Consider the following 26917-nt stretch of genomic DNA (forward strand, 5'->3'; position numbering starts at 1 on the left):
TAAAAAATATGCTGCAATTCTCTACATTTCCTTGAGAAAAATTTTTCTTATCAGAATGGTAAATTAGAAACTCATTTCGAAAAGTAAACAGAAAAATTATTTGTAAGTTTTCAGAAAAGAAATTTATGAATGAAGATGTCTGGCTATTGCAATGATATACAAAAATCGAAAGGCCACTAGCTCTGAGGTACCTTCACAAGGTAAATGGATTTTGCACTTACATAAAATTACTTAGCTGATGTAAATGTCATACGATGGGCCTCACTGTCGTTGCCCAATCTGCTAGAAAGTGGGGCCAAAGCTATTTTTAACAACATTAATGGACAAATGTTCAGATACAATCACACACTTCCATATTAAATAACACAACAGCATAAATACAAACAACATCTTGAAAGGTAAGACAAAAATAGGGGATTCTAGAAATTTAAAACAAAAATCCCAAGTTTTCAAAACAAAAATAAAGGAAGGTCAATATCAAAATTTGTTTTTTCCCAAAACATGAGTAGACAGGAAGTAAAGATCACAGTGAAGAATTGTTGAAGATTTGTTGGAATAAGATGATGGCCTTGCAGAAGCCTTCAAAACGGACGCTTGGAAATCAAGTTGTTTCTGAAGCTATATTCAAATTGGAATCGTTAGAGTTTTGCAATATTTGTTTTAGACCAAACTTGACTGCCCCAAAGATTGGCTGACATAGAAATACAGGACCCTGTTTTATGATCACTTGCTCCTACAAGATACATACACAAACAATATATATATATATCTGCTTGCGAAGACCTGTTGAGAGCAAGTGAAATCGAAATCGATCAAAAATCAATGGAAATTGTAGTTGTGATACCAGTGCTGGTGGCACGTAAAAAGCACCGTCCAAACGTGGCCGTTGCCAGTGCTACCTCAACTGACTTCCGTGCCGGTGGCATGTAAAAATCACCCACTACACTCACGAAGTGGTTGGCGTTAGGAAGGGCAGCCAGCTGTAGAAACACTGCCAGATCAGACTGGAGCCTGGTGCAGCCTCCTGGCTTCCCAGACCCCGGTCAAACCGTCCAACCCATGCTAGCATGGACAGTGGATGCTAAACGATGATGATGAAAGTATATGATTTAACTTATTAAACAAAGTTCAACAAATTCAATCATATTTTACGTAAATGAAGGAGATTAAATGTTAAAATGGATGATAATTTTTTTATTCATGTAGCTATACAATCGTTTCATGCAGAAAGACAATAAATTCATTTTAAGAATTTGTATTGTCAAAAAGTACTTGTCAGCAGCCAAAAATACGAAAAAAGCTAATAAAACTTTAAGATTACACAGGTATGGTGTTCTTACCCATTTTTGTAATGTGTTATTGTTCTTGGAATCATGTCTGTTTAAAACAAGACTTGACTCCAAGAACAAAAATGACTAAGAACATCATACTTATGTAATTCCAAAGTATTATTAGCTTTTTTCTTATTTTTGGTTACTGACGAGTACTTTTTGACATCTCAAATTCTTAAAATGAATTTGTCTTTCTGTATGAAACGATTGTACAGCTACATGAATAAAAAAAATTATCATCCATATTAACATTTAATCTTCTCCATTTACGTAAAATATGAAGAAACAATGTTAGAAATCTTTTGGAAACTACTCCAATTAAAGGACGAATTCACATTCAACCTTTCAAAAAATATATATATTAACTTATATTTTATATATACATATACATATATATATATATATATATATATATATATAGTGAGGGCACGTGGCTTAGTGGTTAGGGCATTCGGCTCATGATCGTAAGGTTGTGAGTTCGATTCCCGGCGACGCGTTGTGTCCTTGAGCAAGACACTTTATTTCACGTTGCTCCAGTCCACTCAGCTGGCAAAAATGAGTTGTACTTGTATTTCAAAGGGTCAGCCTTGTCACTCTCTGTGTCACGCTGATTATCCCCGAGAACTACGTTAAGGGTACACGTGTCTGTGGAATGCTCAGCCATTTGCACGTTAATTTCACGAGCAAGCTGTTCCGTTGATCGTATCAGCTGGGACCCTCATCGTCGTAACCGGCGGAGTCTTTTATATATATATATATATATATATATATATATATATATAATCATCACCATTTAACATCCAACTTTTATGCTGGCATGAGTTAGATGATTCAACAGGATCTTATGAGTTAAAGAACTGAGTTCATTGTCTACTTCGACATTGTTTCTATGACCAAATATTCTTCCCAATGTCAGTGACTTTACAGATGGCACTGCTTTACAATGCTTTCTTTCTGGTGGTGCCAGCACTGGGCCACCAAATTATCTCTCCTTCTCCACCACGACACCTCTTTCTCTTTCTCTCATCCTTTCCTTGACTCCTGTATTCCGCTGCTCTTCACCTTCTCTGTACTGGCTGTCATCACTTACTCTCCTCTAACTTCACTCCAACTCATACTCAACATTGACCCCTCCTCCTCTACCCTTGTTCATCATTCACCATCCCACCCTTCAACTCTAACCGTCCCTCACTGGCACCCAACATTCTTACAACCCTTACCCACACACCCACCTTTCTTGTTTTCTGTCCTCACTCTCTCTTCTGTTCACCTTCAAGTACCCTGAAAGCTCACACTTTCAAGCACCTGGATTATTCCCACCTGCTCATTAAACAAGGAAGCTGTGCATCTTCTCTACAGCAAGACACTTGTCCTACCCTTTTCACATTTTAGCTCTCAACACCCAACGAAAAACTTCTTCCCTCTCTACTGTAGTCCTGCTCAGTTGAGATGGATCATAGTCTTGTGAGCTCCATGGCAACCGCACATCTCACTACCATGTAGCACTGCAGCTCTCTAAACTTTCTCCAGTATATTCTAACTCTGGTTACAATCTTCCAGAGCATCTTCCTCCACTGCTAATTAGGCCACCTAGATAACAACCTCCCACCTCATAACTATCTGCCACATGTTCTGGTACGGACAGGTCCTCTGTCTCCAGCAAAATCATCCTACCAGGGCTTTACTCTCATTCAGCGCAGTAGCTGCAGGCTGGAAAAGGCCTCATTGCGAGCCTTGGATGTGATTGGGGAAGATCTCCAGAGGCTCGACATCACTTTGGAGGATGCAGAGGGGTTAGCAGGGGACTGCCAGCAATGGAGAGCACTGATGGTCCTAGTCAGCTCTACGCATGATGATGTCACTGGGACCACTACCTTGGAATGACCCCAGCCACATCAAGCAAGAGTATGAAGCCAAGCCAAGCCAAGATAACAAAAGTTATCTACGACCTCTAAAGATCCTCCTGAGTGTTTGAGAACATTTATTTCCAGCATGTTCTTCATGTTCATTAGGAACATTTTGTGCATGTACCACATACAAAGTCTATTTTCTTGTTTGTCAACATGTCAATAATACTACTTGCCATCAAAGTGCAACGCAATGGGACAAGACCCAAAGCCATGTGGTTGGGAGGCAAAGTTCTTAACCACACAGCCATGTCTGCACAGCTCTCTCTCTCTCTCACTCTTTATATATATATATATGCAAAGTCTGCCAAAAAAAAAAAAAAATGTATACACACTTCAGGAATGGAACAAAATCTGTATAAATGTTTAACTTGTATAAATACCTCTATAAATATAGATAACTCTTTTGATGTTTTATCAAATTGTGATAACACTGAATAAACTGCAACAATATTGAATTAAAATATTCATGAAGATTTTTCCTTTCCTGAAGTGTATATACATTCTTTTGGCAGACTCTGTATATATAATATATACATATATATATATATATACACTCACGTACAAACACAATCACATATTATACATGTACAAATAGACAACCTGTAGGAAGAGCCAAACACACTTGCAGGTTCTCCTAGATGGGTGAGGCTGATGTTGTTTGAACTGTTGCAGAATCACCTGCCCGCAGGAAAGATAAGAACAGGGTGCCTGAGTGGTGGAGGGGCAAGACCAGCCAGCTCCAAGGACCAAAAGTCATTACGGTAGGAATAAAAAAAAGACACATATGGAAGAAACATGCCACACTCAAGACATTTTTTTCTTTCAAAATATTAATAAATATAATTTTAAAAAAAACTTGGTTAGAAAATCAAGCTAATTAGCAGATTAAATTAACAATTCTTTACATCTGTGCAAGGTTACAAATTTTTCCAGGTAACTGCTAATTAAAGTCTATCCTTCTATCTTAAAAGATAAAGTCAGTCAATTGCAATATGTGAACACTAGATTGTTAATAAATACCACTGGATATGATCCCTCTATTGATTCTGCCATCTTCAATAAAAATCCTGATAACGATGAAGAATGATATTCAGGACGGACACCGAAATAGCATTTGAGACCAGGCCCCTTGAGAACCTCCCCACTCCCCTACAGTCTTTATCACAGTTGTAGTTAACAGCCACACAAGCTCACAAGTTAACCCAGTACACTTCTGTTATTTTGTTTTATTATCAAAGATGGATGGTGTTGATTCCGGCAGGATTTGAACTTACAAACTTTAGAGAGAGAGACGACTAACAGACTCCACATCATTTATCTAACTACCTCACCTTTTAGTTACTACTCCACTGGCCATTCTCAAAACAGTGCTGATAATGATAATAGTTGATAATGTAGAGCCAAAAATTTTGTAATGGAGTATGATAGAATGAAACAATCCTTTACATTACAGATACACACTGAGGTCGGGGGGGGGGGGGGTCAACCAAAGAATCTATCCTGCATCTCAAAGAGGGAAAAAGAAGGAAGCAAACTCAAATAACAAACATAAAATATCTAATATGGCTCTCATTCTCTCAGTCATTTCATACCAAAAAAAAAAAAAACAACCTTTCTTAGGAAATAAAAATATGAAATTATCATTATTGTTGTTGTAGTAGTAGGATATATAATTATGCCGATTTTGTCTAATTAAATATGGGAGCCATAAAAGCAGGAAAACAAAACAAAAAAATGGAAAAATAAATTTCTTCTGAGTTTGATTAATTTGATATTTTCAAATAAAATAACTAAAAGTTGGGTTTGTGTAAAAAAACCCTTAATATCTTTTATGTTCTACACCCATATTTTAGACATGCTTCCCTCACTCATTTAGTAGGGTTTTACAAGATCACAGGATTTAATTCCCCATTCTTCAACTGCACAAGCTCTTGTCACACCAGCATAATGTATTATGTTAAATGTGTGTGAGTGTGTGCACATGTGCATATGTTTTGATGCATATGCTGAGAGAAGCACACATCAAAGGCATTGTGGATGACAATGACAAAACCAAAAATGCTTCAGTTAAGCATTACTTACCAAGAACTTTCGCCAGATATTGTAGTTAACTCCACTTTGTCTTTATTATCCAAGTTATTGTCAACTAAACTACCAATGGCAGACTCACTGCTCAGTTCCACAGATCTACCAGTTCCGTTCACGTCTACTATCTGCGGTGTCTTTGTACTGCCGTTCGAATCAGCGAAACCTGAGTCGTCCATACCAACAGACTGATCAAAAGAAACGGATAATCTATTATTCTGAGATTTATCTTTGTCCACGAGGCTGTTTTCGGCTAGGTTGACCTCTGCATTCGTATCAACATCATTCTTCTGTCTGCTAATGTCCTTCGAAGATGTGCTGTCTTCAGCAAAGGGTTGATCCAAGCTCTCTTGGCTGGAAGCCAGCTTCTCTGATGAATCTGTCTTTAATAACCTGTTGCCTAGGTTTGTCTTGCTTTTACCAAGGATATTCTGCAGAATTGGTGACTTGAATTTTGCACTGGATTCCCCACCGGAATCATCTGAACGCGTTTGTCATCCACTCATTTCAATGTCCTCTTGAGACGAAGCCTTCTTCATGTCGTTTGCAACGAGAGTTGTAGAAGCTTCCTCTTGGCGCTCATCAGGTGAAAGTTCGGTTGATGAGTTGCTGCTTCGGCTTGGGGAACTCTGAGCAGATTTTGTTGAGGATTCAACCTTGTAAAACAAAAAAAAAAAAAGAAATTAAATTTAAAAAGAAGTAAAAAAAATGTATTTCTCAATTATGGAACACAGTCAAGTGTTGTTGGAAAAATGTATAATCACCTGCACATAACCTGCTATATTAATTCTGCTGATTAAAAAGCCTAGTATAGAACTCGCAATATCGTCATTTTGACAGTTTTTCCAGGTTGGTGTGGGTTGGAAGTGTATTTGCAAAGTAAATCAGGATTCATTTTGACTGTCTTCTGTTAAGAGCAGCATTTTTTTTATCTTTCTTTACTTTTTATTTTTTTTTTTTTTTAATTTTATCTAGTTTCAGCTCACAAGTTGTGGCCATGCTGGGGCACCGCCATTTCTGATTTTTTTTTTTTTGTCTGAAACTCCTTTGGGGTTAAGGATACATTTCCACAACTCTATCACTAAAAAGCATCTATTTAGCAATCAATATACCTAGCCCTTTATCCTGCTGAATTTAATATTTTTTTTTCAATTTAAATTTCATAGAACATTTCTATTTCATTACTTTGTGCTTCATTCTTTTTGCTTTGTTCATTAACTTACAGCAGCTGATGGCTTTTACGATCTTAACACCCTGCCCCACTCCTTCCCCTGACCAATCTGGTCTCTTTTGATGTCACCAATTTCATTAAACAGCTGCTGCACAATCAATTCTCCTAGTCTGTTCCTTTTAGCTCACAACCTATATTCTACAATCGTGTACACGTGTCTGTAGCCCAGCGCATTTGAAGAGTACTACTGTTTTTATTTTAGAAATAAAGGTTCCTGTTTCAAATTTATTCCGAACGCTATGTACATGGCTACAGAGGTGGGAGTAAGAAGTTCACTTAGCAACCACAGTTTTGGGTTCAGCTCATTGTATGTGTGTTACTCTCATGCCACTTGATAATCAGAGCTGGTTTGTTATGTCCGCCCTGACATAATGCTTCAAGAAAAAGGGTAATAGAAAACATACCAAATGTTGATTTGATTGACTAAACCCTTCAGAGTGATGTAGTGGTTAACTGGCTTCTGTGCCAGTGGCACATTAAGAGGCACCATTCGAGTGGGATCGTTACCAGCATCGCCTCTTTACTGGCCACCTGTTGCCGTTGGCATGTGTCCAAAAGATTCGACGCGAGGGTCATTGCAGTACCGCCTGACTGGCCCCCATGCTGGTGGCATGTAAAAGCACCCACTACTCTCTCGGAGTGGGTGGTGTTAGGAAGGGCATCCAGCTGTAGAAACATTGCCAGATCAGACTGGAGCCTGGTGCAGCCATCTGGTTCGCCAGCCCTCAGTCAAACCGTCCAACCCATGCTAGCATGGAAAACGGACGTTAAACGATGATGATGATGATTGTTCTTCATATCCAATAAACCATAAAAATACATAGACTAGTGTTCTCAACACAGGTACACATTTTTTGAGGTCGGTGAGTGTAAGAGAGATAGATAAAGCAGAAAACTCACTTTTACTGTATCAACTACATTTGGTTCAGTTTTCACCCGTTTCATTATCATCTCAAGGCGCTGGAGACAAAGAACGAAAGACAAACACGTGAATAAACAGACAACAAATCCAATTATTTCCTTAAATTATTTAATTTTCAAGAACTGATTTATTTCAGTTGTTTTTTTTTCTTTATTAAATGGGATTTTGTAATATCAGACGTTAAAGAAAAAGAGAGATGAACCTAATTCCTGAATCAACAAAACTGCACAGACAACAACTTAAGCATGGCACCAAACATCAGACCGTTCTTCCTCAGTTCATTCCACAGTTTCAGATATTTGCTGACAGAACATTATTAATTTCTTTGGATTCCACAGATTTACATGGTTAGACAAGAAAGGATTATCTATTTCGTACTCATAGCAAAATATGTATGCACAATACAGGAGGCAAAGAGAAGGGAGATGGTTAGATTAAAAGGAGAAAATTGTGAAATTGTTTAAAAAAACAGGAAAAGAATTGCACTACTCGTGACCTTTGCAAACTCTACCAAGTCACAAATTTGTACGATTGAAGCAGATGATGTTCAGTTTGAAAATGAGAAGGTCAGTGTCTGCCAGAAAAATATGGAAGGGGTTAGGGTTTTATCAAGAGTGGCAGTTTTGAGAAGGAAAGACTGCAAGAGTAATTAGTGAGACACAGTAGCATGTTGAAAGGAAAGAGATATGGCACGAAGGGCCTGAGTAAAGAGTGTGAAGTTAGCTGGTTTTGAGCTTGTAATAGAAGTGAAAGAGAGAAACAGAGGATATTGTATGGCTGCATGCTAACGACTGTAGTATATCTATTGATTACAGAGTCTTTGTAAGTCGAATGATCTTCTTTGAAAGCAATCTGGGATGTTTGTGTTTGTAGAAGCAGCACCATGTATGCCAGCGGTAGTTCGATCTGAGCTGTAATTTACATGTGTTTCGTAGAGGACTAACAGATAGTCCGAGCGAAAGACTTTTGCTGATGTACAATAATATTGCTGTTGCACAAGATAGATCTGGCTTTCCGAAAGCTATATTGATGATTGCTAAAGTAGGAGAAAGAGAGATCCAAGGTAACTGAAGATGTGATTGTTAACAAACTTTTCCCCAATATCAACTGAATTGTTGGAAGTGAGTGCAATAAGTTGGTAGTAAACAGAGTCAAAAGGGTTCCTTCTGAGTTGAAAGTAATGTGAGACACTACAACATGTTTTCTCGCAGTGGGAGAGATCCAGCAGATAGAATAAGAGTCTGACAGTGAGAAGCTAGCTTTGATGTGGACTTTGATGAGAGTGATGAAGGGGTTGATATAGGGAGCAGTTACCTTGCAGAGTTAGAATGATTGGAAGTGGTTTCTATGCGGTAGCTATGTCTCTCAGTGATGAGACTATAGGTGTAAAAGAGTGTGGGAACATAGTTGGCAGTCATCTTCACTGAGAAATGAATCACAAGAAGATTATGGAAAGTGGTAGAATCCCTCTTGGCAAGGAACCAGAAGGCTCTGCTGCAATTTGGGAAGCAAGAGTTTCAAACCATGTGATACATGAAGGCACTGTTTGCTTGTTTGATGACTATTGTTGGAGTATTTTGGAGTTTGTAGATACAGCAGAGGACTTAATGAAGAGAACCAGTGTAACCGAAATCACTTTTTGCTAAAATTCAGAGAAGAGACTTGAATAATGGGAAGGGTGAATTCTACGTGGGTCCAGGTGCCACCTTTTGGAGAAAAGATAATACACAGAATATAGCTTCAAGGGTTAAAATGGGTTAGAATTAGAGGTCCCAGAGAAGAATGCATGATTTACCTTTTAGCAAGAGGTGGTTGGGGAAGATTCACATACGTTTGTGTAGTGAATACAGCCATTGTCCATGTATTTATTGCCATTTAATATTATTGTTTATGTTTATAGAAGAGAGTTAAAAGAAGAAACCCTATTTTGTAAATTGCAGTTAAATATTAGATCAGTTTTTGAAAAAAGCTCACTGGAAGTCAGTGACAGTAGGTGGATCTCTCAAAATCTTGTGCTTGCTTTAGTACCAGTCATGAACTGGGGTAGCTACCCACAAGGCTATTTCTACCTCCTCTGGTGATGAACCTCTGCAGGAAAACTTATTCCATCTGTACCCTGTGACAAACAGAGACACAACACAAGAGAAAGTCATTGGTGACTTGATGTTCAGGAAAACAGCCATTAATCCTCAAACCAGTGGTTGAATGTTTACAACAGAATAAACTCTGCTAAAGATACCCACAGACACTTATTCTGAGTCAATTGCCGAGTTTAATATGACCACCTGGCCCTCAAGAGACTTTTGAACACGTCTGTTAGAAGCGAATAGTGTCCAGTTTTAGGATAACTCATGAGTCATAGTTACTCTTCCCTTTTCCCCGACAATGAAGTCATGGGAGCTACTCTTTCTTTTCTAATTAAACTAATCAAAAGAATGGGTCATGAAGGATGAAGGGTAAGGTCAGATCTGTTGGATTAATAAAATGAATTTCTTATTTAGATACAAGTCCGGAGGGATAATGGTGAGGAGAAAGAGATGATCTTCTCATTGGCATTTGTGGCAGAAGTTAAGCAACTAGACTTGAACGAGAATTAAAACCATTACTATTCTCTACGGAACAAAATCCTGAAATGAGTTTGGAACAGTTCCTAGAAACATAATGATGATATTTAACACCAGATTGATAGCCTGGAGATATTAAGCCAGAACCAGATGACAATTCAAAATGTAGATATGAAACAACAAGTGTTTGGGAAATAAAAAAAATCAAGAGGCCATACCTTCTTTCTGGCTAGCCTTTCTTCTTCTTCCTTCTTGGCTCTTTCTACACGCTCCTTTTCGAGGCGTTCAGCCTCTTCCTTGGCTTTCCTCTCAGCTTCTTCTTTCTACAAAATAATACATATAACTTTTAGTAGGCACAAACCAGAGATAGGAATTGAAGAGATGTGGAGAGGCAGTTGGTCAGCAGAATACTGTTTATTTACGACTCCTATGAATTTAAAAGTTAATATACTGGAGTCACTACCAGAACTAGAGAAGTTTCAGGGGTTGAAGCAAGGTCTAGAATCAAAGGGCCTTAGAGTCACTCTAGCAAAAACCAAAGTTTTAGTAAGAAGACAAATCTCTTCAGTAAAACCATTTTTTAATGCCCTGTTAGTGATGGGAGTTTCCCTGTATCATTTGAGGATAATTAAGAAATTCCTACTGAGTATTAATACATTCCTTTATTTATATATTTCCGTCACAGTTTGGCCAACTCCATATTGTAGATTACAGTTATAGCTATAATTAAAGTTAAGAATGCAATGTCCAATTCCATTTCACTCTATAGCACTCTTTATAATAATTATTATTGTTATTCGTTTAGCGGTATGTCATGGCAGAAATCCAATTTTTTCAATTCTGTTTACTTGTGCTCTAAATCTTGAAAAAGAAAGAAAGAAAGAAAAAGAAAGAAAGGAAAAGAAAGAAAGAAAAAGAAAGAAAAAGAAAGAAAGAAAAAGAAAGAAAGAAAAAGAAAGAAAGAAAAAGAAAGAAAGAAAGAAAGAGAGAGAGAGAGAGAGAGAGAGAAAGAGAAAGAGAGAGAGAGAGAGAGAGAGAGAGAGAGAGAGAGAGAGAGTGGCTGCTTTATGGATCCTCTGTTGATTCTGAAATGACCATTCAGTTATTTCAACAACTGACCATCTGGGTCATTAAATTAAAAACTAACTCAGTTACAGAAGTGTGTGCCCTTGTAACTTTGTAATTCCTAAACTGAATCCACATAACACAGCACTTGACAAGACCAGTCTTTTGAATTATGGTTGCTATTTTCTGGCGGGATTTCTACAGTTTTGGCTTACCCCAACTTTATTTACATCATATAGGTTGACACATATTTTGGGAGTAAAAAGTAAAACATTAAAAAAAGTGAGTAAAAAGTATCACCAAAGAATATCAAATTCCTAAAAGAAGGTGACAAGACTCCCAAGGCGAAAGCAATGACAGGGGACCCATTTTCTGTTTTGCCCTCAGCCCCAGACTGGGAGATGCAAGTGGACCTGAAGGGCAGACTTGTCTTCCCACCAGAGGAGATAGTAGTAACATCACTCCAACCAGACATGCTTCTGCTCTCCAAGAGTATAGAAACAATAATCATTATCAAATGCACAGAACTCTGAGAGGACAGACTCGTTATTTCCTACCAGGTAAAGAAACCAGATATCAGGTCTTAGCTCTCTGTCAAGGGATGGCATGCAGCATCGTATCCCATGGAAGTCAGCTGCTGTGACTTTTCAGCTAGATCAGCCGGTGGCACGTAAAAAGCACCAACTGATCGTGGCCATTGTCAGCCTCACCTGGCACCTGTGCCAGTGGCACGTAAAAAGCACCCACTACACTCACAGAGTGGTTGGCGTTAGGAAGGGCATCCAGCTGTAGAAACACTGCCAGATCAGACTGGAGCCTGGTGCAGCCTCCTGGCTTCCCAGACCCCGGCCAAACCGTCCAACGATGATGATGATGGTGATCAGCATGCTATTTCCTGCAGAAGATAGGTCTGAAATACAAACAACTGAAGGAAGCCATATAAGGAGATAGGCAAAGCAGCTGAATCCAGCTCAAGATAACTATGATTGATAAGACCACACATGGAATCATTTTGCAGGTAAAGACTGGTTCAATCCCTTGCTGTCCCACTCAGGCAAAGCATACAGGCTAAGGGGTAAAATTCTTCTGACCCTGAGATATCTGATGATATAGAAGGGTTTCCAGCATTGCATTGGACTTAGAAGAGCTTGCAAAACCTCTGAGCAGCTCTTGCAGCTTCAGCAGTTTCTGAATTGGGCAAAGGGTCTCTGAGGTTTATATTTCATCTCACTTTGCTCAACATGTCTTGTAGTGGTGGTATGACTGTGAAGCAGGTTTCTTAATTCCCCAGGTAAGTCTACATCCACAGGTGGCATTTGTTTTAACTCCTACAAAATGTCAATCCAAAAGAATGCAAGCTCATTGATATATACTCTTTTCTCTTCTACATGTTTCAGTCATTTGACTGCGGCCATACTGGAGCACCGCCTTTAGTCGAGCAAATCGACCCCGGGACTTATTCTTCATAAGCCCAGTACTTATTCTATCGGTCTCTTTTGCCGAACCGCTAAGTGACGGGGACGTAAACACACCAGCATCGGTTGTCAAGCAATGCTAGGGGGACAAACACAGACACACAAACATACATATATATATATATATACATATATACGACATGCTTCTTTCAGTTTCCGTCTACCATATCCACTCACAAGGCATTGGTCGGCCCGGGGCTATAGCAGAAGACACTTGCCCAAGATGCCACGCAGTGGGACTGAACCCGGAACCATGTGGTTGGTTAGCAAGCTACTTACCACACAGCCACTCCTGCACTTATATATATATATCTACATACATTACACGATGTGTAGAAATTCACTATTTACCTGCTTTCTTTCTAATTCCAACCGATCAGCTTCTTCCTTCTTGCGTTGCTCTTCAGCTTCGATGGCCTTACGAAGCCTTTCTTCCTCAGCCAACCTACCTTCGGCTGCAAGGCGTATGGATTCTTCTTCCATACGACGCTGCTCCTCCTCCTCTAAACGAATTCTCTCCTCTTCTTGACGCCTGGAACAAAATAACAATCGTAAAACCTTTATTCCATACAAATTATACTCATACATATTCCTATTGTTCTTTCAATATGCCAAAGAAAAATTTTAGTGACAATTGAATTAAAACTATACTTTAAGCTGGATGATCCAGTACAGCACAGCTATAAAACAGGTACATGGAGACAACAGTTTCCAACTAAAAGCAAAGAAATGTAGTGAAGATTGATTAAAAGTCTGAGGGTCACAGATCTTAAACCATGGAACAATTTACCAGCTGGAATAATTTGTGTGTGCTTGCTATCATTAGTGTCATGCTGTATGCTTGGTAAATACCTTTCAACGGTCAAATACTTCTTACTGTAAAAAAGGTACCATAGAACTGAGACAGTAATGAGAAACTTCTTGAATATCATTTCTTGATCTTCCTCATTAAGTCTCTAATAAATCTAAATGACCCTGTGCCAGTGGCACGTAAAAAACATCTACTACACTCACGGAATGGTTGGCGTTAGGAAGGGCATCCAGCTGTAGAAACACTGCCAGATCAGACTGGAGCTTGGTGCAGCCTCCTGGCTTCCCAGACCCCAGTCGAACCGTCCAACCCATGCTAGCATGGATAACGGACGTTAAATGATGATGATGATGATGACTATGGGATACAACTGACTTAATTACACAATTATGGAGAGAAGCAAATTCATAACACACCTGAGTTCCTCTTGTCTTTGCCGCTCTAACTCTGCTTCCCTTTCAGCCTTTTCTCTTGCCTGGCGCCGTTTCTCAGCAAGTTTAATCTTATACTCCTCTTCAGTAATATCTTGGGTTGAGCGTGTCATTTGGTCTTCAGGAGCTGATGGAGTTGGAGTACCTTCACGATTAGGGGACTCACGTGGCCCTTTGTCTTTGGTAGATTTGGGCTGAAGTGAAATGGGAAAGTTGATGAAAGGGTCATGAAGGGAATGGTTGATATATAACATATGAACACAGTGGGAAATTGCTGAGTCAATGAATGGATGCAAACCAAGGAAGATTTGGAAAAGACAGACTCAAGGATATTTAGATTCACAGATCAAATTATACAAGAATATAAAATAGGAAATTGTACTCCGCAGTAAACTTAGCTCATACCAGTATGAAAAATGGCAATGATGATAATGAAAAGGGAAGTAAAATAAAAGATTTAAGAATAAAGTATCTAATTAAAATTAGGAACCACTCAACTTCAACCTATATATTACAACTAATTAATTAAAGGTATGGATCACTGACCTGTCTATCAAACCTCATATGTGACTTGACAGAAGGGAAAAAAAAAACTATCAAATATTACAAAAATTGAAATAGCTCTAACATTAAAGAAAATGATGTAGATGAGAAGGAAGATGCAAATCATTATGAAACAAGAAAGCATTTAATAATACCCTACAGTAAAGGTGGGAAAGGTAACCACTTTAGGGTAAGGATAGTCTTTCTGGTCACCTATCAGTTCTGACTGTAGAACATGGAGTTGAGATCATAGCTGTAATCATGCGTTTATGAACATCATAAGCTTAATTATTTTGCCAGACACCCTGACAACCTCGATTACAGTATCTATTCCTTTCTCTCCCAACAGTATATCCACTCCATCCACTTCTGAGCTATTAATCACCAAAATGAACTCCTGTTTCTTGCAAGTGGGGAGTCTAACCAAGGATCTAACCATCTCACCTCACGTACACAAGGTATATTGAGTCATCTCTCTAACATTTTCTGATCTTCTCTTCATTAGGCCAACATCAATGGTGGTAGCCCTGAAGTCCTGAGCTTCAAAGGAAAAGAGTTGCTAGGCACACACCAAGTGAACTTGACGACATGCCCACCACTAACAAAACAAGTCTCAGTCCCACTGATGCATTTGGTGGTTTTCATTGATGTTTGGCACCATTTTGACAGCTGAATGCCCTTCAGTTACCAATCAGCTGACAATATGCATTGAGTACATTTTAGCATGCGGTCAGTACCAGAGACAGTATTGAAGAGAACTGAATTTTCACTTGAACTTTTCGTTTCCAATGTCACTGTATTTCCAAACAGGTTGCCTTTGTTGCTTCTTCTGAGTGCTACACTCGTATGGGACTAGGGAAGAGGCCTTTTCCATACTGCTGGGTTTTGCAATTTAGAGTGGTATTCACGAGACATGATGGATGTGATGCAACAACATCTGTGTTTATGCAGCATCATTTAGCCATGTAAACTGTGTCTTGGCTAAGAATAAACCCAGTGGGAAATCTAACTTTTTGATTCCCTGTAACTCTGATACATGTGACCAACAGTTCAGTTTAGATGAAAGTGGCATTAAAAAAACCAATAAAAACACAAAGCAATTAATGTGAACTGTACCTTTCTTGGAGTAGGAGTTGTAGTTCCTGAATTAGGGGCTGAGGATTTCTTCTCAGTTGACTGAAAAATCAATCAGAAAAATGAGTCAGTAGACAGATTACATATATTTTCCACTTTGCAGGGCTGGCAAAATAAATAACAGTAAAGCACAAGAATATTTCTTTCTAAACAATTTGACTGTAACTGGATAAAATTCCACTGCTGAAGCTAAAGATCTTGCCAACAAATTAATGGAAGTGTAGAACATCCAAACAACAGCAGCAGACACAAAATGCAGAACCACTACCAGGAGAAAGAGAAGCTGTTCAATATTGGGCCAAAGTTGCCAGACTTAAAACTAGAAGTTCTCAACCACCAACCAAGACCCTTCTCAACCTGCCATGAACACAGATCAGAGATCACTCTCTAAAGATCTTTGCAAAATATTACACAAATTTTAGACACAAAATGAAGCCTTATAAATATTTAGGAAATGACAGAAATGATAATTCACTGATATTTCTTGTGTCAGCATCTTGTCATGATGTAATTACTGGAACACTCATAGATTTAACATCTCCAAAAGTTAAAAAACAAAATTATATATAAAAAAAAAAAGATGAAATATTTCCTTATCAAAAATGATAATGATACTACTGTGCATCATTCCCTGACCGAAAGTATCTACCAATTCAAACATACAGTTTGACATTCCATGTTTGGTAGATATTCAATATGTAGGCACATTCGCAGTCACACTTTTTTTTACCTTATGGTTGATTATAAACAGTTGGGACTGTGTTAGGAAATAAGAGATTTCTTCAGCCATAGCAGTCATTCTATTTCAATGGTGTCAACTTATCTGCTGTACCTACCAACAACTGGATTAGGAAACATTCAAGAAAACCAGCTGGGTCTGCCTGAAACAATGTCAGAATATTGTGACAGGCACCAAGCAGAAAGCTTCATCATGCCAACTTCATTGTGTAGAATATTCTCAACCCTCTCGCAGGATATGCTAATAGCATCGGCTCTTTGATTTATAGTCATTGCCTGTCATCGAACACCATGTGGTAAACATGGTCAAGGTCTTCCTCAGTTGCAAGACATCCAGATGGTGGGTCATCTTCAACACTCGCTTCCTCTCCTAAATTCAGCTGCCCGCTTTTGCTCTGTTAATAAAACTGGAGCCCGTCTATGAACTTTTCATCCCACTCTCGCATCAAGGTTCTTGATGCCAGGTTTATCCCAGCTCTAAACATCAACAATACCTCCACTGCTACTATAATTATTATCGTCAGTCTCCATCATCATCACTACTGTCCCATCACCGAATTTATTCACCTGATTGGCGTTAGGAAGGGCATCCAGCCGTAGAAACACTGCCAGATTTGACTGGGCTTGATGAAGCCTTCTGGCTTCACAGACCCCAGTAGAACCGTCCAACCCATGCTAGCATGGAAAACGGACGCTAAACGATGATGATGATGATGAGAGGAAGTAGAAAAGCAGTGAACGAAAAGGAAAAAATAACCAAATAACTGAAACCAGCTGCTTTTCGTAATTTTCCCTTTTCTAATTTTAAATTTGAAAACGACACACTTTTTTGTTGTTCCTAATAGATTGCATTAATTAATCTCAGCACAAATGAATAGAGATAAATACAGAGAAACACCAGCCAAAAGGATTAGTCTGGCTATTTTATGCTAATCTTATAAGCTACTTTAGTGTTAATGTTACATCAGCCAAATGACAAGAAATTCAGAAAAAGATACCCTATTAAAACAATCCACACACCCAAGCCATCACAACATTCTATATTAAAAGATAAAAATCCGTTGTTGCATAAGAGTTCTTTATTTCTGATTCAAGAATGCAAAGTAGATCTGCTCAAGACAGTAGTTGTTAGTGTGGTTTAGTTCCAAGGTCTCTCTGATCGAGCAGAGAGCTATGATCAAAGACATTCCTGTTATGACCATCCTATCTTTTCCCCATGTGCAGGGAACTGAAAACCTCGTTATCCAATGTGTCCTTTCTAAGACATCATCTAACGATGACATACTGGCATAATATAAGATAATTTTCTCCAGACCTCAACTCCACTAGCTTCAATGAATGACTTGATAGTTTGAAAGGTGAATTAGTCGTTAAGGATAGAATTACTTAATGTGATTATTGCAAATAATTTGCAATCACTGCATAGTAACATGGCACAGATGATACCAAGATACTATTGCACAGACTGTTTTACTTTGGTATAGCAACCTGCAGAAAGACAAAGTGGCCAATTCAAAGATGATTTGAAAGGAGAAATATTAGTGTTAGAAAATACAAGGATGCCACAATGTGAGGCCAGCTTTATGGCAAACAAAGCGAGTGGTGTCCTCAACAAGGGTATTGAATTTTTATGCAGGTTATGAAAGCACTTAACCCTTTAGCATTTAAACCGGCCATATCTGGCCAAAAGTATTCTGCCTGTTTTATGTTCAAACTGGCCATATCTGGTCTCTCACACCAACCCTACAATATCATTTTAAAAATTAACAGTTATCTCATCAAAATCTCATAGCTACAAGATAATGCATGATTAATTCAAAACAATGTGGATGAAAAAAAATTAATTTTGGCAGAATAATGTGACCACTAAAGGGTTAAAATTGCTTTTGGCTGTGTTAAGAACATCCCATTTGGTAGAAGAGGGTTTCAGCCACACCAGTCTCTTGCTGTCTCAAAGTAGAAACAGGCTGAATATACCATGGTAAGGTGACTGATTTGAAACCCAATATCTCTGTATTGGTGTTGTTAAACCAACCACAGATATCTAAAGAATCTTGTAACATGACAACTTCTCATATTTATTGTATTATTTTGGTATAGGAATGTTAATTATGAGCTGGCAGAAATGTTAGCATGCCGGGTGAAATGCGTAGCCGTATTTCATTTGCCATTACGTTCTGAGTTCAAATTCCACCAAGGTTGACTTTGCCTTTCATCCTTTCGGGGTCAATAAATTAAGTACCAGTTATGCACTGGGGCCGATGTAATTGACTTAGTCCGTTTGTCTGTCCTTGTTTGTCCCCTCTGTGTTTAGCCCCTTGTGGGTAGTAAAGAAATAACTTTGAATGTATTTTTCTATTTCTATATCTTGTCATTCTTTTAGTCAGAAGATGAAAGGCAACAAATTATATGATACATTTATATTAATGGCCAATTTATGAGTGTCTGTCCTTGTTTGTCCCCTCTGTGTTTAGCCCCTTGTGGTAGTAAAGAAATAACTTTGAATGTATTTTTCTATTTCTATATCTTGTCATTCTTTTAGTCAGAAGATGAAAGGCAACAAATTATATGATACATTTATATTTAATGGCCAATTTATGAGGCAGAAAGTGCTTTTTCGATCAATTTGTTTGAAAATGAAAGATAACATAAAATAGCCAATTTGTTTTTGTCTTTTTTGATTCATAAAATAAAAGATAACAAAAATTATAAGATACATTATGTATATGCGATAATAATGTGTTATAGAGAAAATTAATTAGATCAGAGAGTGAGTACTGGTCCATTTATCATCAAAGAAACTCTTACACATATACAGTGAACAAATTATCTGAAGTGCCTCTCATTGATCTGCATTTAGTGAAACAGAAAAAGAAAAAAAATGGAACTAGATACAACAAAAGTACATTAAAAAAAGCGAATTAAAACAACAAACTAACCACCAAGTATGAAACTAATGTGCAGAATGTGATATTCAATAAATATACCAAAACAAAAAAAAAAAAATACCTAAATTGTTTTATAAGAAATAATTTTTTGGCAGACTTTTGGATATTTTCTAAGCAGATGGGTGATGGAAATAGTTTCTGTGAGAGTGAGTGGTGATGCCAAAAGTGTTTGAGAACCCCTGGTTTAGATGGTCCCTAATGAGGATGAACTAACAAACCACACATAAATGTAAAACATTGGTTCAGCAATTGAATTCCTGATTTCTTTACACACCACCATATAAATCCCCCCCCCCGGTTCATAAGATGCATCCTGTCCTCCCCACCCTTTATATAGAGCATTCTTCATTCAGTATTTGACTCGCTATAACTCATGGGTTGTCTTTATCAATACTGCTTTGCTGAAATTCTCCTCAAAGATGACTCAAGCAGATATAAAGCATCCACTCAACTTTAAACAACAATAGCAACCCCAGTAGCCATAATAAAATCAGAATGCTTTGAAAACAATGTAGAAAGCTGAATGTTGTGTACTTACTTTGGGGGGTGTGTCTGTAGGTTTCTTGGGTGTAGACAATCGATCGAAAATGGCCTTCCTACTATTTTTCGACTGAGTAGATGCGGTTGAGCTAACAGACTTGTCAGACTTTGCAGAGTCAATTGTAGAAGATCGATTCCGAAGTTTATCTAAACATGGTAAAAGAGAAATAATAATAGTCAAGACAGAGATTTATATTTTGTTTCATTCCAAATCAAAGAGAACATGCAAACAGCGTTACCTAAACTAATCCTGAAACCCCAAAACCAACCATAAAAGACGCATGCACACACACACACACACAATACATATATACTTTTTTTAAAATTATTTTCCAAGTCAACCAACAGAAGTTAGACTGGAGCACTGTGATATGCCATTGCTTGGAAGTTCATTAATTGGCTTAAACAATCACAACTGAAGCCATGCTGGAGCAGTGTTTGCATTTTATTCTTATTTTCTTAGTAAAAGTTTGTATCAATATTGTAAGTTAAAAACATGCGGAATGACAACCTTCAGTGCTGTTTGTACTGCTGTGCATATTGGGGTTCAATTTCATCCCTCCTCAAAGAGACTAGGCCAAGGGGGAAATGTTACCTCCAAACAACATTTCAAGTGAAAACAGAGAAATGAATCAGATAAGTTAAGCCTCTACATTTATAATAAAACTCAACCGATTTAATGAAAGGGGCAAGAAGAAATTTCAATTGAATAGCAAACGTTTCTAATCTGATTAGCTTTATCACCATTGAGAAAAAAGTAGTATGTAGATTATCATCACCATTACTGTTGACAACACAACTGTTACCAAATTTTCTATTGGGCATTTTCTGCACTGTGTTGGCTGTGATGTTGTTTCCAAACAAGTCTCCCTCAAAATACCACCTAAAAAGTGGGGACAGTCTATATTAGGCACAGAATTATTGATTTTCTTAATAGCATTTCAAGAAATTCAATAATCCGCAGCTCAGAGTACTACTAACGTCCTCTGTCGACTGACTGATGCCCAAAGATGTGGGCCAAGAGCACCTGCATTTTCAATGGGATTAAGATATTAGCTCCAAGCTAGGTGCCCTTTCCCAGAGTTTTAATGACTCATCACTGTCGTAATCATCATCTCCATCCTTTAATTTAATGTCTGTTTCGTAAAGCTGTCATTGCATGCTTGTCATACAACAGCCACCTACATGTTTCGATGCTGCCCTACCCCCTCTCTCGAGCCGACTACATTTTCATAAGTTACAAGAAGTAAAATAACAGTCAGTACATACTGCAACCATTATTATAATCTCTGCTAATGGTAGCAAAAATAGGCATCATCATCATCATCATCATCATCACTATCATTATTTTTCAAGTTTGCTTTCCATGCTGAAATGTATTAGGCAGGTCACAAACCAGAGTCGTTTCTTATTAGAAGCCACTGCTCTCATAGAACTGGTGTTCGTACATGGCATTTTGGCTTGGCTTCGAAAGGTTGGATGCTCTGGCTTATGCCAACCACTTTACACTGTACTGGCTGTACTTTCTTGTGGCACCAGCATCAAAGAGGTTGTCAAGTCCTTGTTGAGACAAGACTAAAAGTACCTCTCAACCCTACATCTTCTCTACTCATTTGCCATCCATTTTATAATGTGTACTGGTTAAGGCGAAACCAAAGTGACCCCTCAACCCTACTTTTTCTCTGTTCCGTCATCATTGACAATGACATCAGCATGGAAGGCAAGATGCCTTGCACACTGTAAATGTAGAGAGTAAGGAGTGGGAAAATGAGAGAGAGATGATGACAGAAAGATGAGAATGACTGGACGGAGGGAGCAAGAGTATAGTGATAAGGAGAGGGCTGTTGGGGTGAAGACAAGAAGAAAGTGATGGACAAAAAGTAGCCCAAAGGAGGGGAGAGAGAGAGAGAGAGAGAGAGAGAGAGAGAGAGTGATGGTTGATAGTAGAGAAAGGGTGAAGCGAAAATGTAATGGATCGAGACGGGCTGATGCGGATGGCCTCGAGAAGGGCGATGAGGATAGTAGTAGTAGTAGGAGGAGGAGGAGGAGGAAGAAGAAAGATGGAAGGATATGAGTGACAAAGATGAGTGGAGGAGGGAGGAGACCAAGGATGTGAAGGGTAGCAGTAAACGTAACCTTGGTAGGATACGAATATACACACACATACATATGCATGTATACTCACACACATACATGAAAACATATCACTAACCTCATTTCAATATAAGTTTGTTTGGCTTTTTGTGTGGCTGCATCTTCTGCAGTACTGTGTATTGCCAATCAATACCATCCTTTGGCATCTCTGTGAGATGCAGCAGCTTCAAGTCAACCTTCACCACTTTGTTTAGACTCCCCTTTTCACAGATCCCATTCACTTGGAATACACAGCACTTACTAATACAGCCACCATCCCACCATATTCATCACATGCCAACACCAAAGCAGCCTTCTCTTTGGCACATTATATACAATTCCCCTTATATTGGATTTCCTCTCAGCTTATTTATATTCTAGCATTTTACAGGCCCATTAGAGTAAGTTTGTTTCATTTCTTTCTAGCTTCTGCAAGTCTTCTAAACCCAAGGCCTACATCTCCCAGCCATGCAGCATTGCAGTTTGAACACAGGCAATGTACAATATGCCCCTTGCTCTGAAGAAGAAGAAGACTGTTTAACAAAGATGGGTTGGTATCCAGGAGTATTTGAGTCTGCCTGGTTAAGATAGAAGGGAATGATTTTGGTTGTTGGGTTTAGTGTTCAGAAATACAGTTGCTGTATTTAGAAGTTTGTCAGCAATGGAACATCTAGTTGAAGATCCGATCTATGTGCGATGGAAGAAGTTTTAACCATGAACTATACATGCTTAAGATGTTTGTATATCTGTGTGAGTAGCCCACAGCTGTGGCTATTTCATACATTATTTAACTGACGTGTAGATGAACCTGGTCAACTTAACAAAATCCAAAAGACATACAGTCTATATTCTTTCTCTCTTGTGTTTAACATTAAAACCTGTTTATAGGATATCTCTCATCATTAATTCAGCAAGTTCCCAACACTGAAATGACTAAGACAGAGATGAAAAGCAGCCAGGCTCCGTCTATCTCTTTCCTCAATCATTTCTTTCAAAATTGCTACCTATGAGCAAATCCCAATTGATTTATGTCCAATATCTGCTCATAGCCATCTCTGGCCTTAGTTTTCCACTATCTTCCCTTAAATCCTCTTGGTCAACTTCTCAGAATATATTGTACATTCAAAGTATTGATGTTATTTCCCTCACAAAAACAAAATGTTCTGATCTGTTTTTACATTTCTATTTTTTATGTATAAACCAATGCCCTAGTGTTATCTATCTTATATAAACAAACCAGTGCTCTGGTGTTGTCTCTCCTACATCTAGAAACCAATGTTTTTGACACACAGCAGTAAATAAATTTATCCAGCCAAACCGATTTGCTGAGAATCCCAAAATAAAACCCCACACATAGAAACAAACATTGAAAAAAATTACACATCAATTTTTATGGTAAGTAAAATATCATATTATATCATGTCATAACAAATATCAATGCATATAAAATGTGAATTACTGTGTTGGTAACCACAACAGGCTGCAAAAGACAACAACAACAAACATGGTAGACATGAAATCAACTCATGCTAGAAAAATGTAAAACATGGAACATGTGAATGCTGAATATGGATTCCAACTTGATTAGTTTTGAAAACATTACAAATACAAACATTTCATCAGATCTTGACACACAAACACAATGTAAATATTTTCACCAATGTTTTTATGTAATAATTACCAAAGCAAAAACTGAAATAAATAAAACAGAATAGATGGGAATTTGATATCATCTATTCTTTGTTTATGAATAACAAGTAACATGGTATGGTAAATTGACACCAAAAAATGTTAATAATATGCATCAAGGGTTTCGTTTTAAGAGAATTTTCAATGGATGGTCAATTCAATACAAGTTTAAGATTTTAAAAAAAGTATTGTTGAGATTCCAGTGTTCACATGCTTTGATGGTAACTGAAAAATACAACAAGTGCATTTGTGCTTGCTTCCACACTGACAAACTGTCCCATCAACAAGCATGACATAGCATTGAGCAAGAGAGGCTTTCTGACTGAGGTCTACAAAACTCTACAGGTAACAGAACAAGGCAAACATCGAGCGTATGGATAGAAGAGAGTAACAGAAGTAGAGGAAAGAGTGTAAAGATCATGCCACTGCCTTCAAGTGATGGAAGTATCAGCTATAGCAAGAGAGAGAGCATAATTGGACAGTTATTCAGACAAACAGCATGCTTCTGTATACGTGCCAGTGCATCACGTAAGTGGTGAAAGGGAGAACAAAAACCCGGCAGCCGTTAAGAACTTTGCTGCAAAGTAACCAAGTCATACATAGACATCTCCCTTTCTTTGTCTATGTATGTGTGGTATATATAATGAATATATAATGATAATGATAATGATGGTGTGTGTGTGTGTGTGTGTGTGCATGTGTGTGGTTTGTGGTTCAGTCTCACAGTATAGCACTACTATATGGCTCAGAAACCTGGACGTTATCAAAGAAGCTTGAGAGGCGGTTGGATGGAACTTACACTTGCCTCCTTATGAGAGCTCAAAATCTCTCGTGGAAGCATCATCCAACCAAAATGCAAACATATAAAAAACTACCACCTGTGTCATCTCTTGTGAAAGGTAGGAGAGTCCAGTTTGCTGGACATTGTTGTAGAGCTGAAAACGAGGTAAATTTCTACTCTTCTCCTCTGGAAGCCATCTACTCGCGATACCAGAGGGCGCACACTCTCCTACCCTGATGTAATCTCCAGGGATACAGGCACCCAGCAACGGGACCTCCGTAATGCTATGATGGACCGTGAAGTCTGGCGTAGCATGGTAAATTCCATTGTCTTGACCACGGTGGAACAATGATGATGATGATGATGGCACTTTGGGCAAGTGCTCTCAACTATAGCCCCAGGTCAACCAATACCTCATGAGTGAATCTGGCTGATAGGAACTGAACACAGACTATCATACACACACATATATACAATGCATACATACACATACCTATAACTATATGCACACAATATATACAGACACACACATACATGTAAAATGTATACATACATACATACATACATACACATACCTATAATTATATACATGCATACATGTCTACACATTGTTATATGCACATGTGATTGTGCAACTGTTAACGTTTGTAGGTCTTCAAAAATTGCTGAGCGATGGGTAGCGATGCCCTGTCACTTCCCTGACTGCCCTTTTGAAGACACATGAAATACAGCATCCCTTGACTTGTAAAACAAGAAGGGTTAGTGACAAGAAGGGCATCTAGCTGTAAAAACAAGGCCCCATTGTCCAACTGGCATGGGAAAACAGGTATGAAAATAAATATATCATATATTTCAGCATGCCTTGACTGTTTAATTCAGACTCACTTTTTCTCGCTCCTCGTCTGTCCCTTCCGTAGAAGAGCATAAGCTCGAAATGTTAAGGAATCCTTCCATTTTTCCTGAGCACAAAACTAATTCACCCTGTCTGTTGTTCTTTCATTCATCTTTGTGTTGTTTTTTATTTTATTTTTGAACCACACACATATTTTATATTATATATATATATATATATATATATATATATATATATATATATATATATATATATATATATGATCAGACTGGTGCCTGGTGCAGCCTCCTGGCTTTCCAGACCCCAGTCGAACCGTCCAACCCATGCTAGCATGGAAAACGGACGTTAAATGATGATGATGATGAAGATATATATATATATGTATGTATATATGTCTGTGTATATATATATATATAATGAGAGAGAGAAAGAGGCATAGTATACCATGTTTAACGTAGAAAATTATGAAGATAAACTGCAGGTAATTTTGAAATACCTATAACTAAGTTTAGGTTTATTTCACACAAATTTTAATACAATCTTTTATATATTTTCTTAAGCCTTTTCTACACCTGCAAGTCTACATTTAAATCTGAAAAATCAGGACGTATCAGTTTGAGGTCATATATGGTAGTGAATGTGTGAATGGAGATAGATTATTAAGACAAAATTTTCAATGCATAATATCATTTCAAGAAAATTTTCATACCAGTTTTGGATGTATTCTGACAGATTTAATCTTAACAGGAGCAGAATATACTAGAAATATTTCTCACTAAACCTTCAAGTTAAATAAAAGCAATAAAAATAGAGTTTATTTATTTATTTATTAACCCTTTCGTTACTATATTTCTGACCAAAATACACCCCTTATGTGTTTCAATTAATTTCTAACGTAATCATAAATTTAGTCTGGTTTCATTAAACAACTATAACTTTTTTATTTATCAATATACTAACATGAATTTTGGAAGATAATTTAATGAAATGTTCTCAACCAATTCTATACTATAATTTTTGTCACAAAGTGACTAATTGCAGGTAGATACAGGTAAATTCAACAATATATAAAATTATTAAAATTTTGTTCAAACATCGCTAGAGAAAATGGGTTATTAGCTAATATTCAATTGGGTATACAACAAAATTTTACGATAGAATTTGTTATTCTGGGTAACTTTCTGATACCCATAATAATATTTATGGCAAAATAGGCCTTAATTTCATTTAAGGTTGTGGGAAATAACAAACTATCCTTTCTTTCGCTTTGTTTACGTTTAGCGTAACAGTTCGTTTCTGCCGTAATGATTTCAAATAGGCTCATTCGAAAAAGTAAAACGAAATAGTTTAAGGCTTTACTCTTCTGGGAAAGTCTGTGGCTTGGTCCAGTTTCTTCAGAAAAATCACCGAAAGAAACAATTTTAAAATTTTCACTCCATTCAGGTGCCAATTCATTTTCTTTATCGCTGTCGGAGATCTGAGATTCACTGTTTTCACTTTCGGAAAATGAAACATCAGATTCATTATCAAATACCACATGCTTTTTTTTTTTTCAGTCATAGAGTTAGATTTATGAAGGTCTTCAGTAGAAAATCCTTCGAATTCTGACTCGCTGCTTGATATAATGAAATTCGTATCCATTTTTTGTCAGAATTACAAATTTTGAAAACACAATAGGAACAAATTTCGGAAAAAAATCTCCCATAATACACGGAATTAAAATTACACTTCGA

General features: G+C 37.7%; 1 protein-coding gene across 27 annotated transcripts in view; it reads right to left on the reverse strand.

Moving 5' to 3' along the window:
• LOC115222779 (ensconsin) overlaps positions 1-26917 on the reverse strand; it is a 208056-nt gene that overhangs the window by 12213 nt on the left and 168926 nt on the right. For 18 of the 27 annotated variants that reach the window (XM_036511844.1, XM_036511851.1, XM_036511848.1 and 15 more), the window contains 8 exons: positions 19727-19875; positions 15485-15544; positions 13811-14019; positions 12935-13115; positions 10262-10366; positions 7458-7517; positions 5829-5982; positions 2521-2905 (listed from right to left, as the gene is read on the reverse strand). In XM_036511844.1, coding sequence (XP_036367737.1) covers positions 2868-2905; positions 5829-5982; positions 7458-7517; positions 10262-10366; positions 12935-13115; positions 13811-14019; positions 15485-15544; positions 19727-19875 — 956 coding nt within the window. In that variant the 3' untranslated portion in view covers positions 2521-2867. Of the gene's footprint in view, positions 1-2519; positions 2906-5323; positions 5983-7457; positions 7518-10261; positions 10367-12934; positions 13116-13810; positions 14020-15484; positions 15545-19726; positions 19876-26917 lie in introns of those variants that run through there. The other 9 variants (XM_036511843.1, XM_036511853.1, XM_036511839.1 and 6 more) reach the window with 3 other exon arrangements.

Source organism: Octopus sinensis, linkage group LG21 (genome assembly GCF_006345805.1).
Source record: "Octopus sinensis linkage group LG21, ASM634580v1, whole genome shotgun sequence".
Taxonomy (NCBI): domain Eukaryota; kingdom Metazoa; phylum Mollusca; class Cephalopoda; order Octopoda; family Octopodidae; genus Octopus; species Octopus sinensis.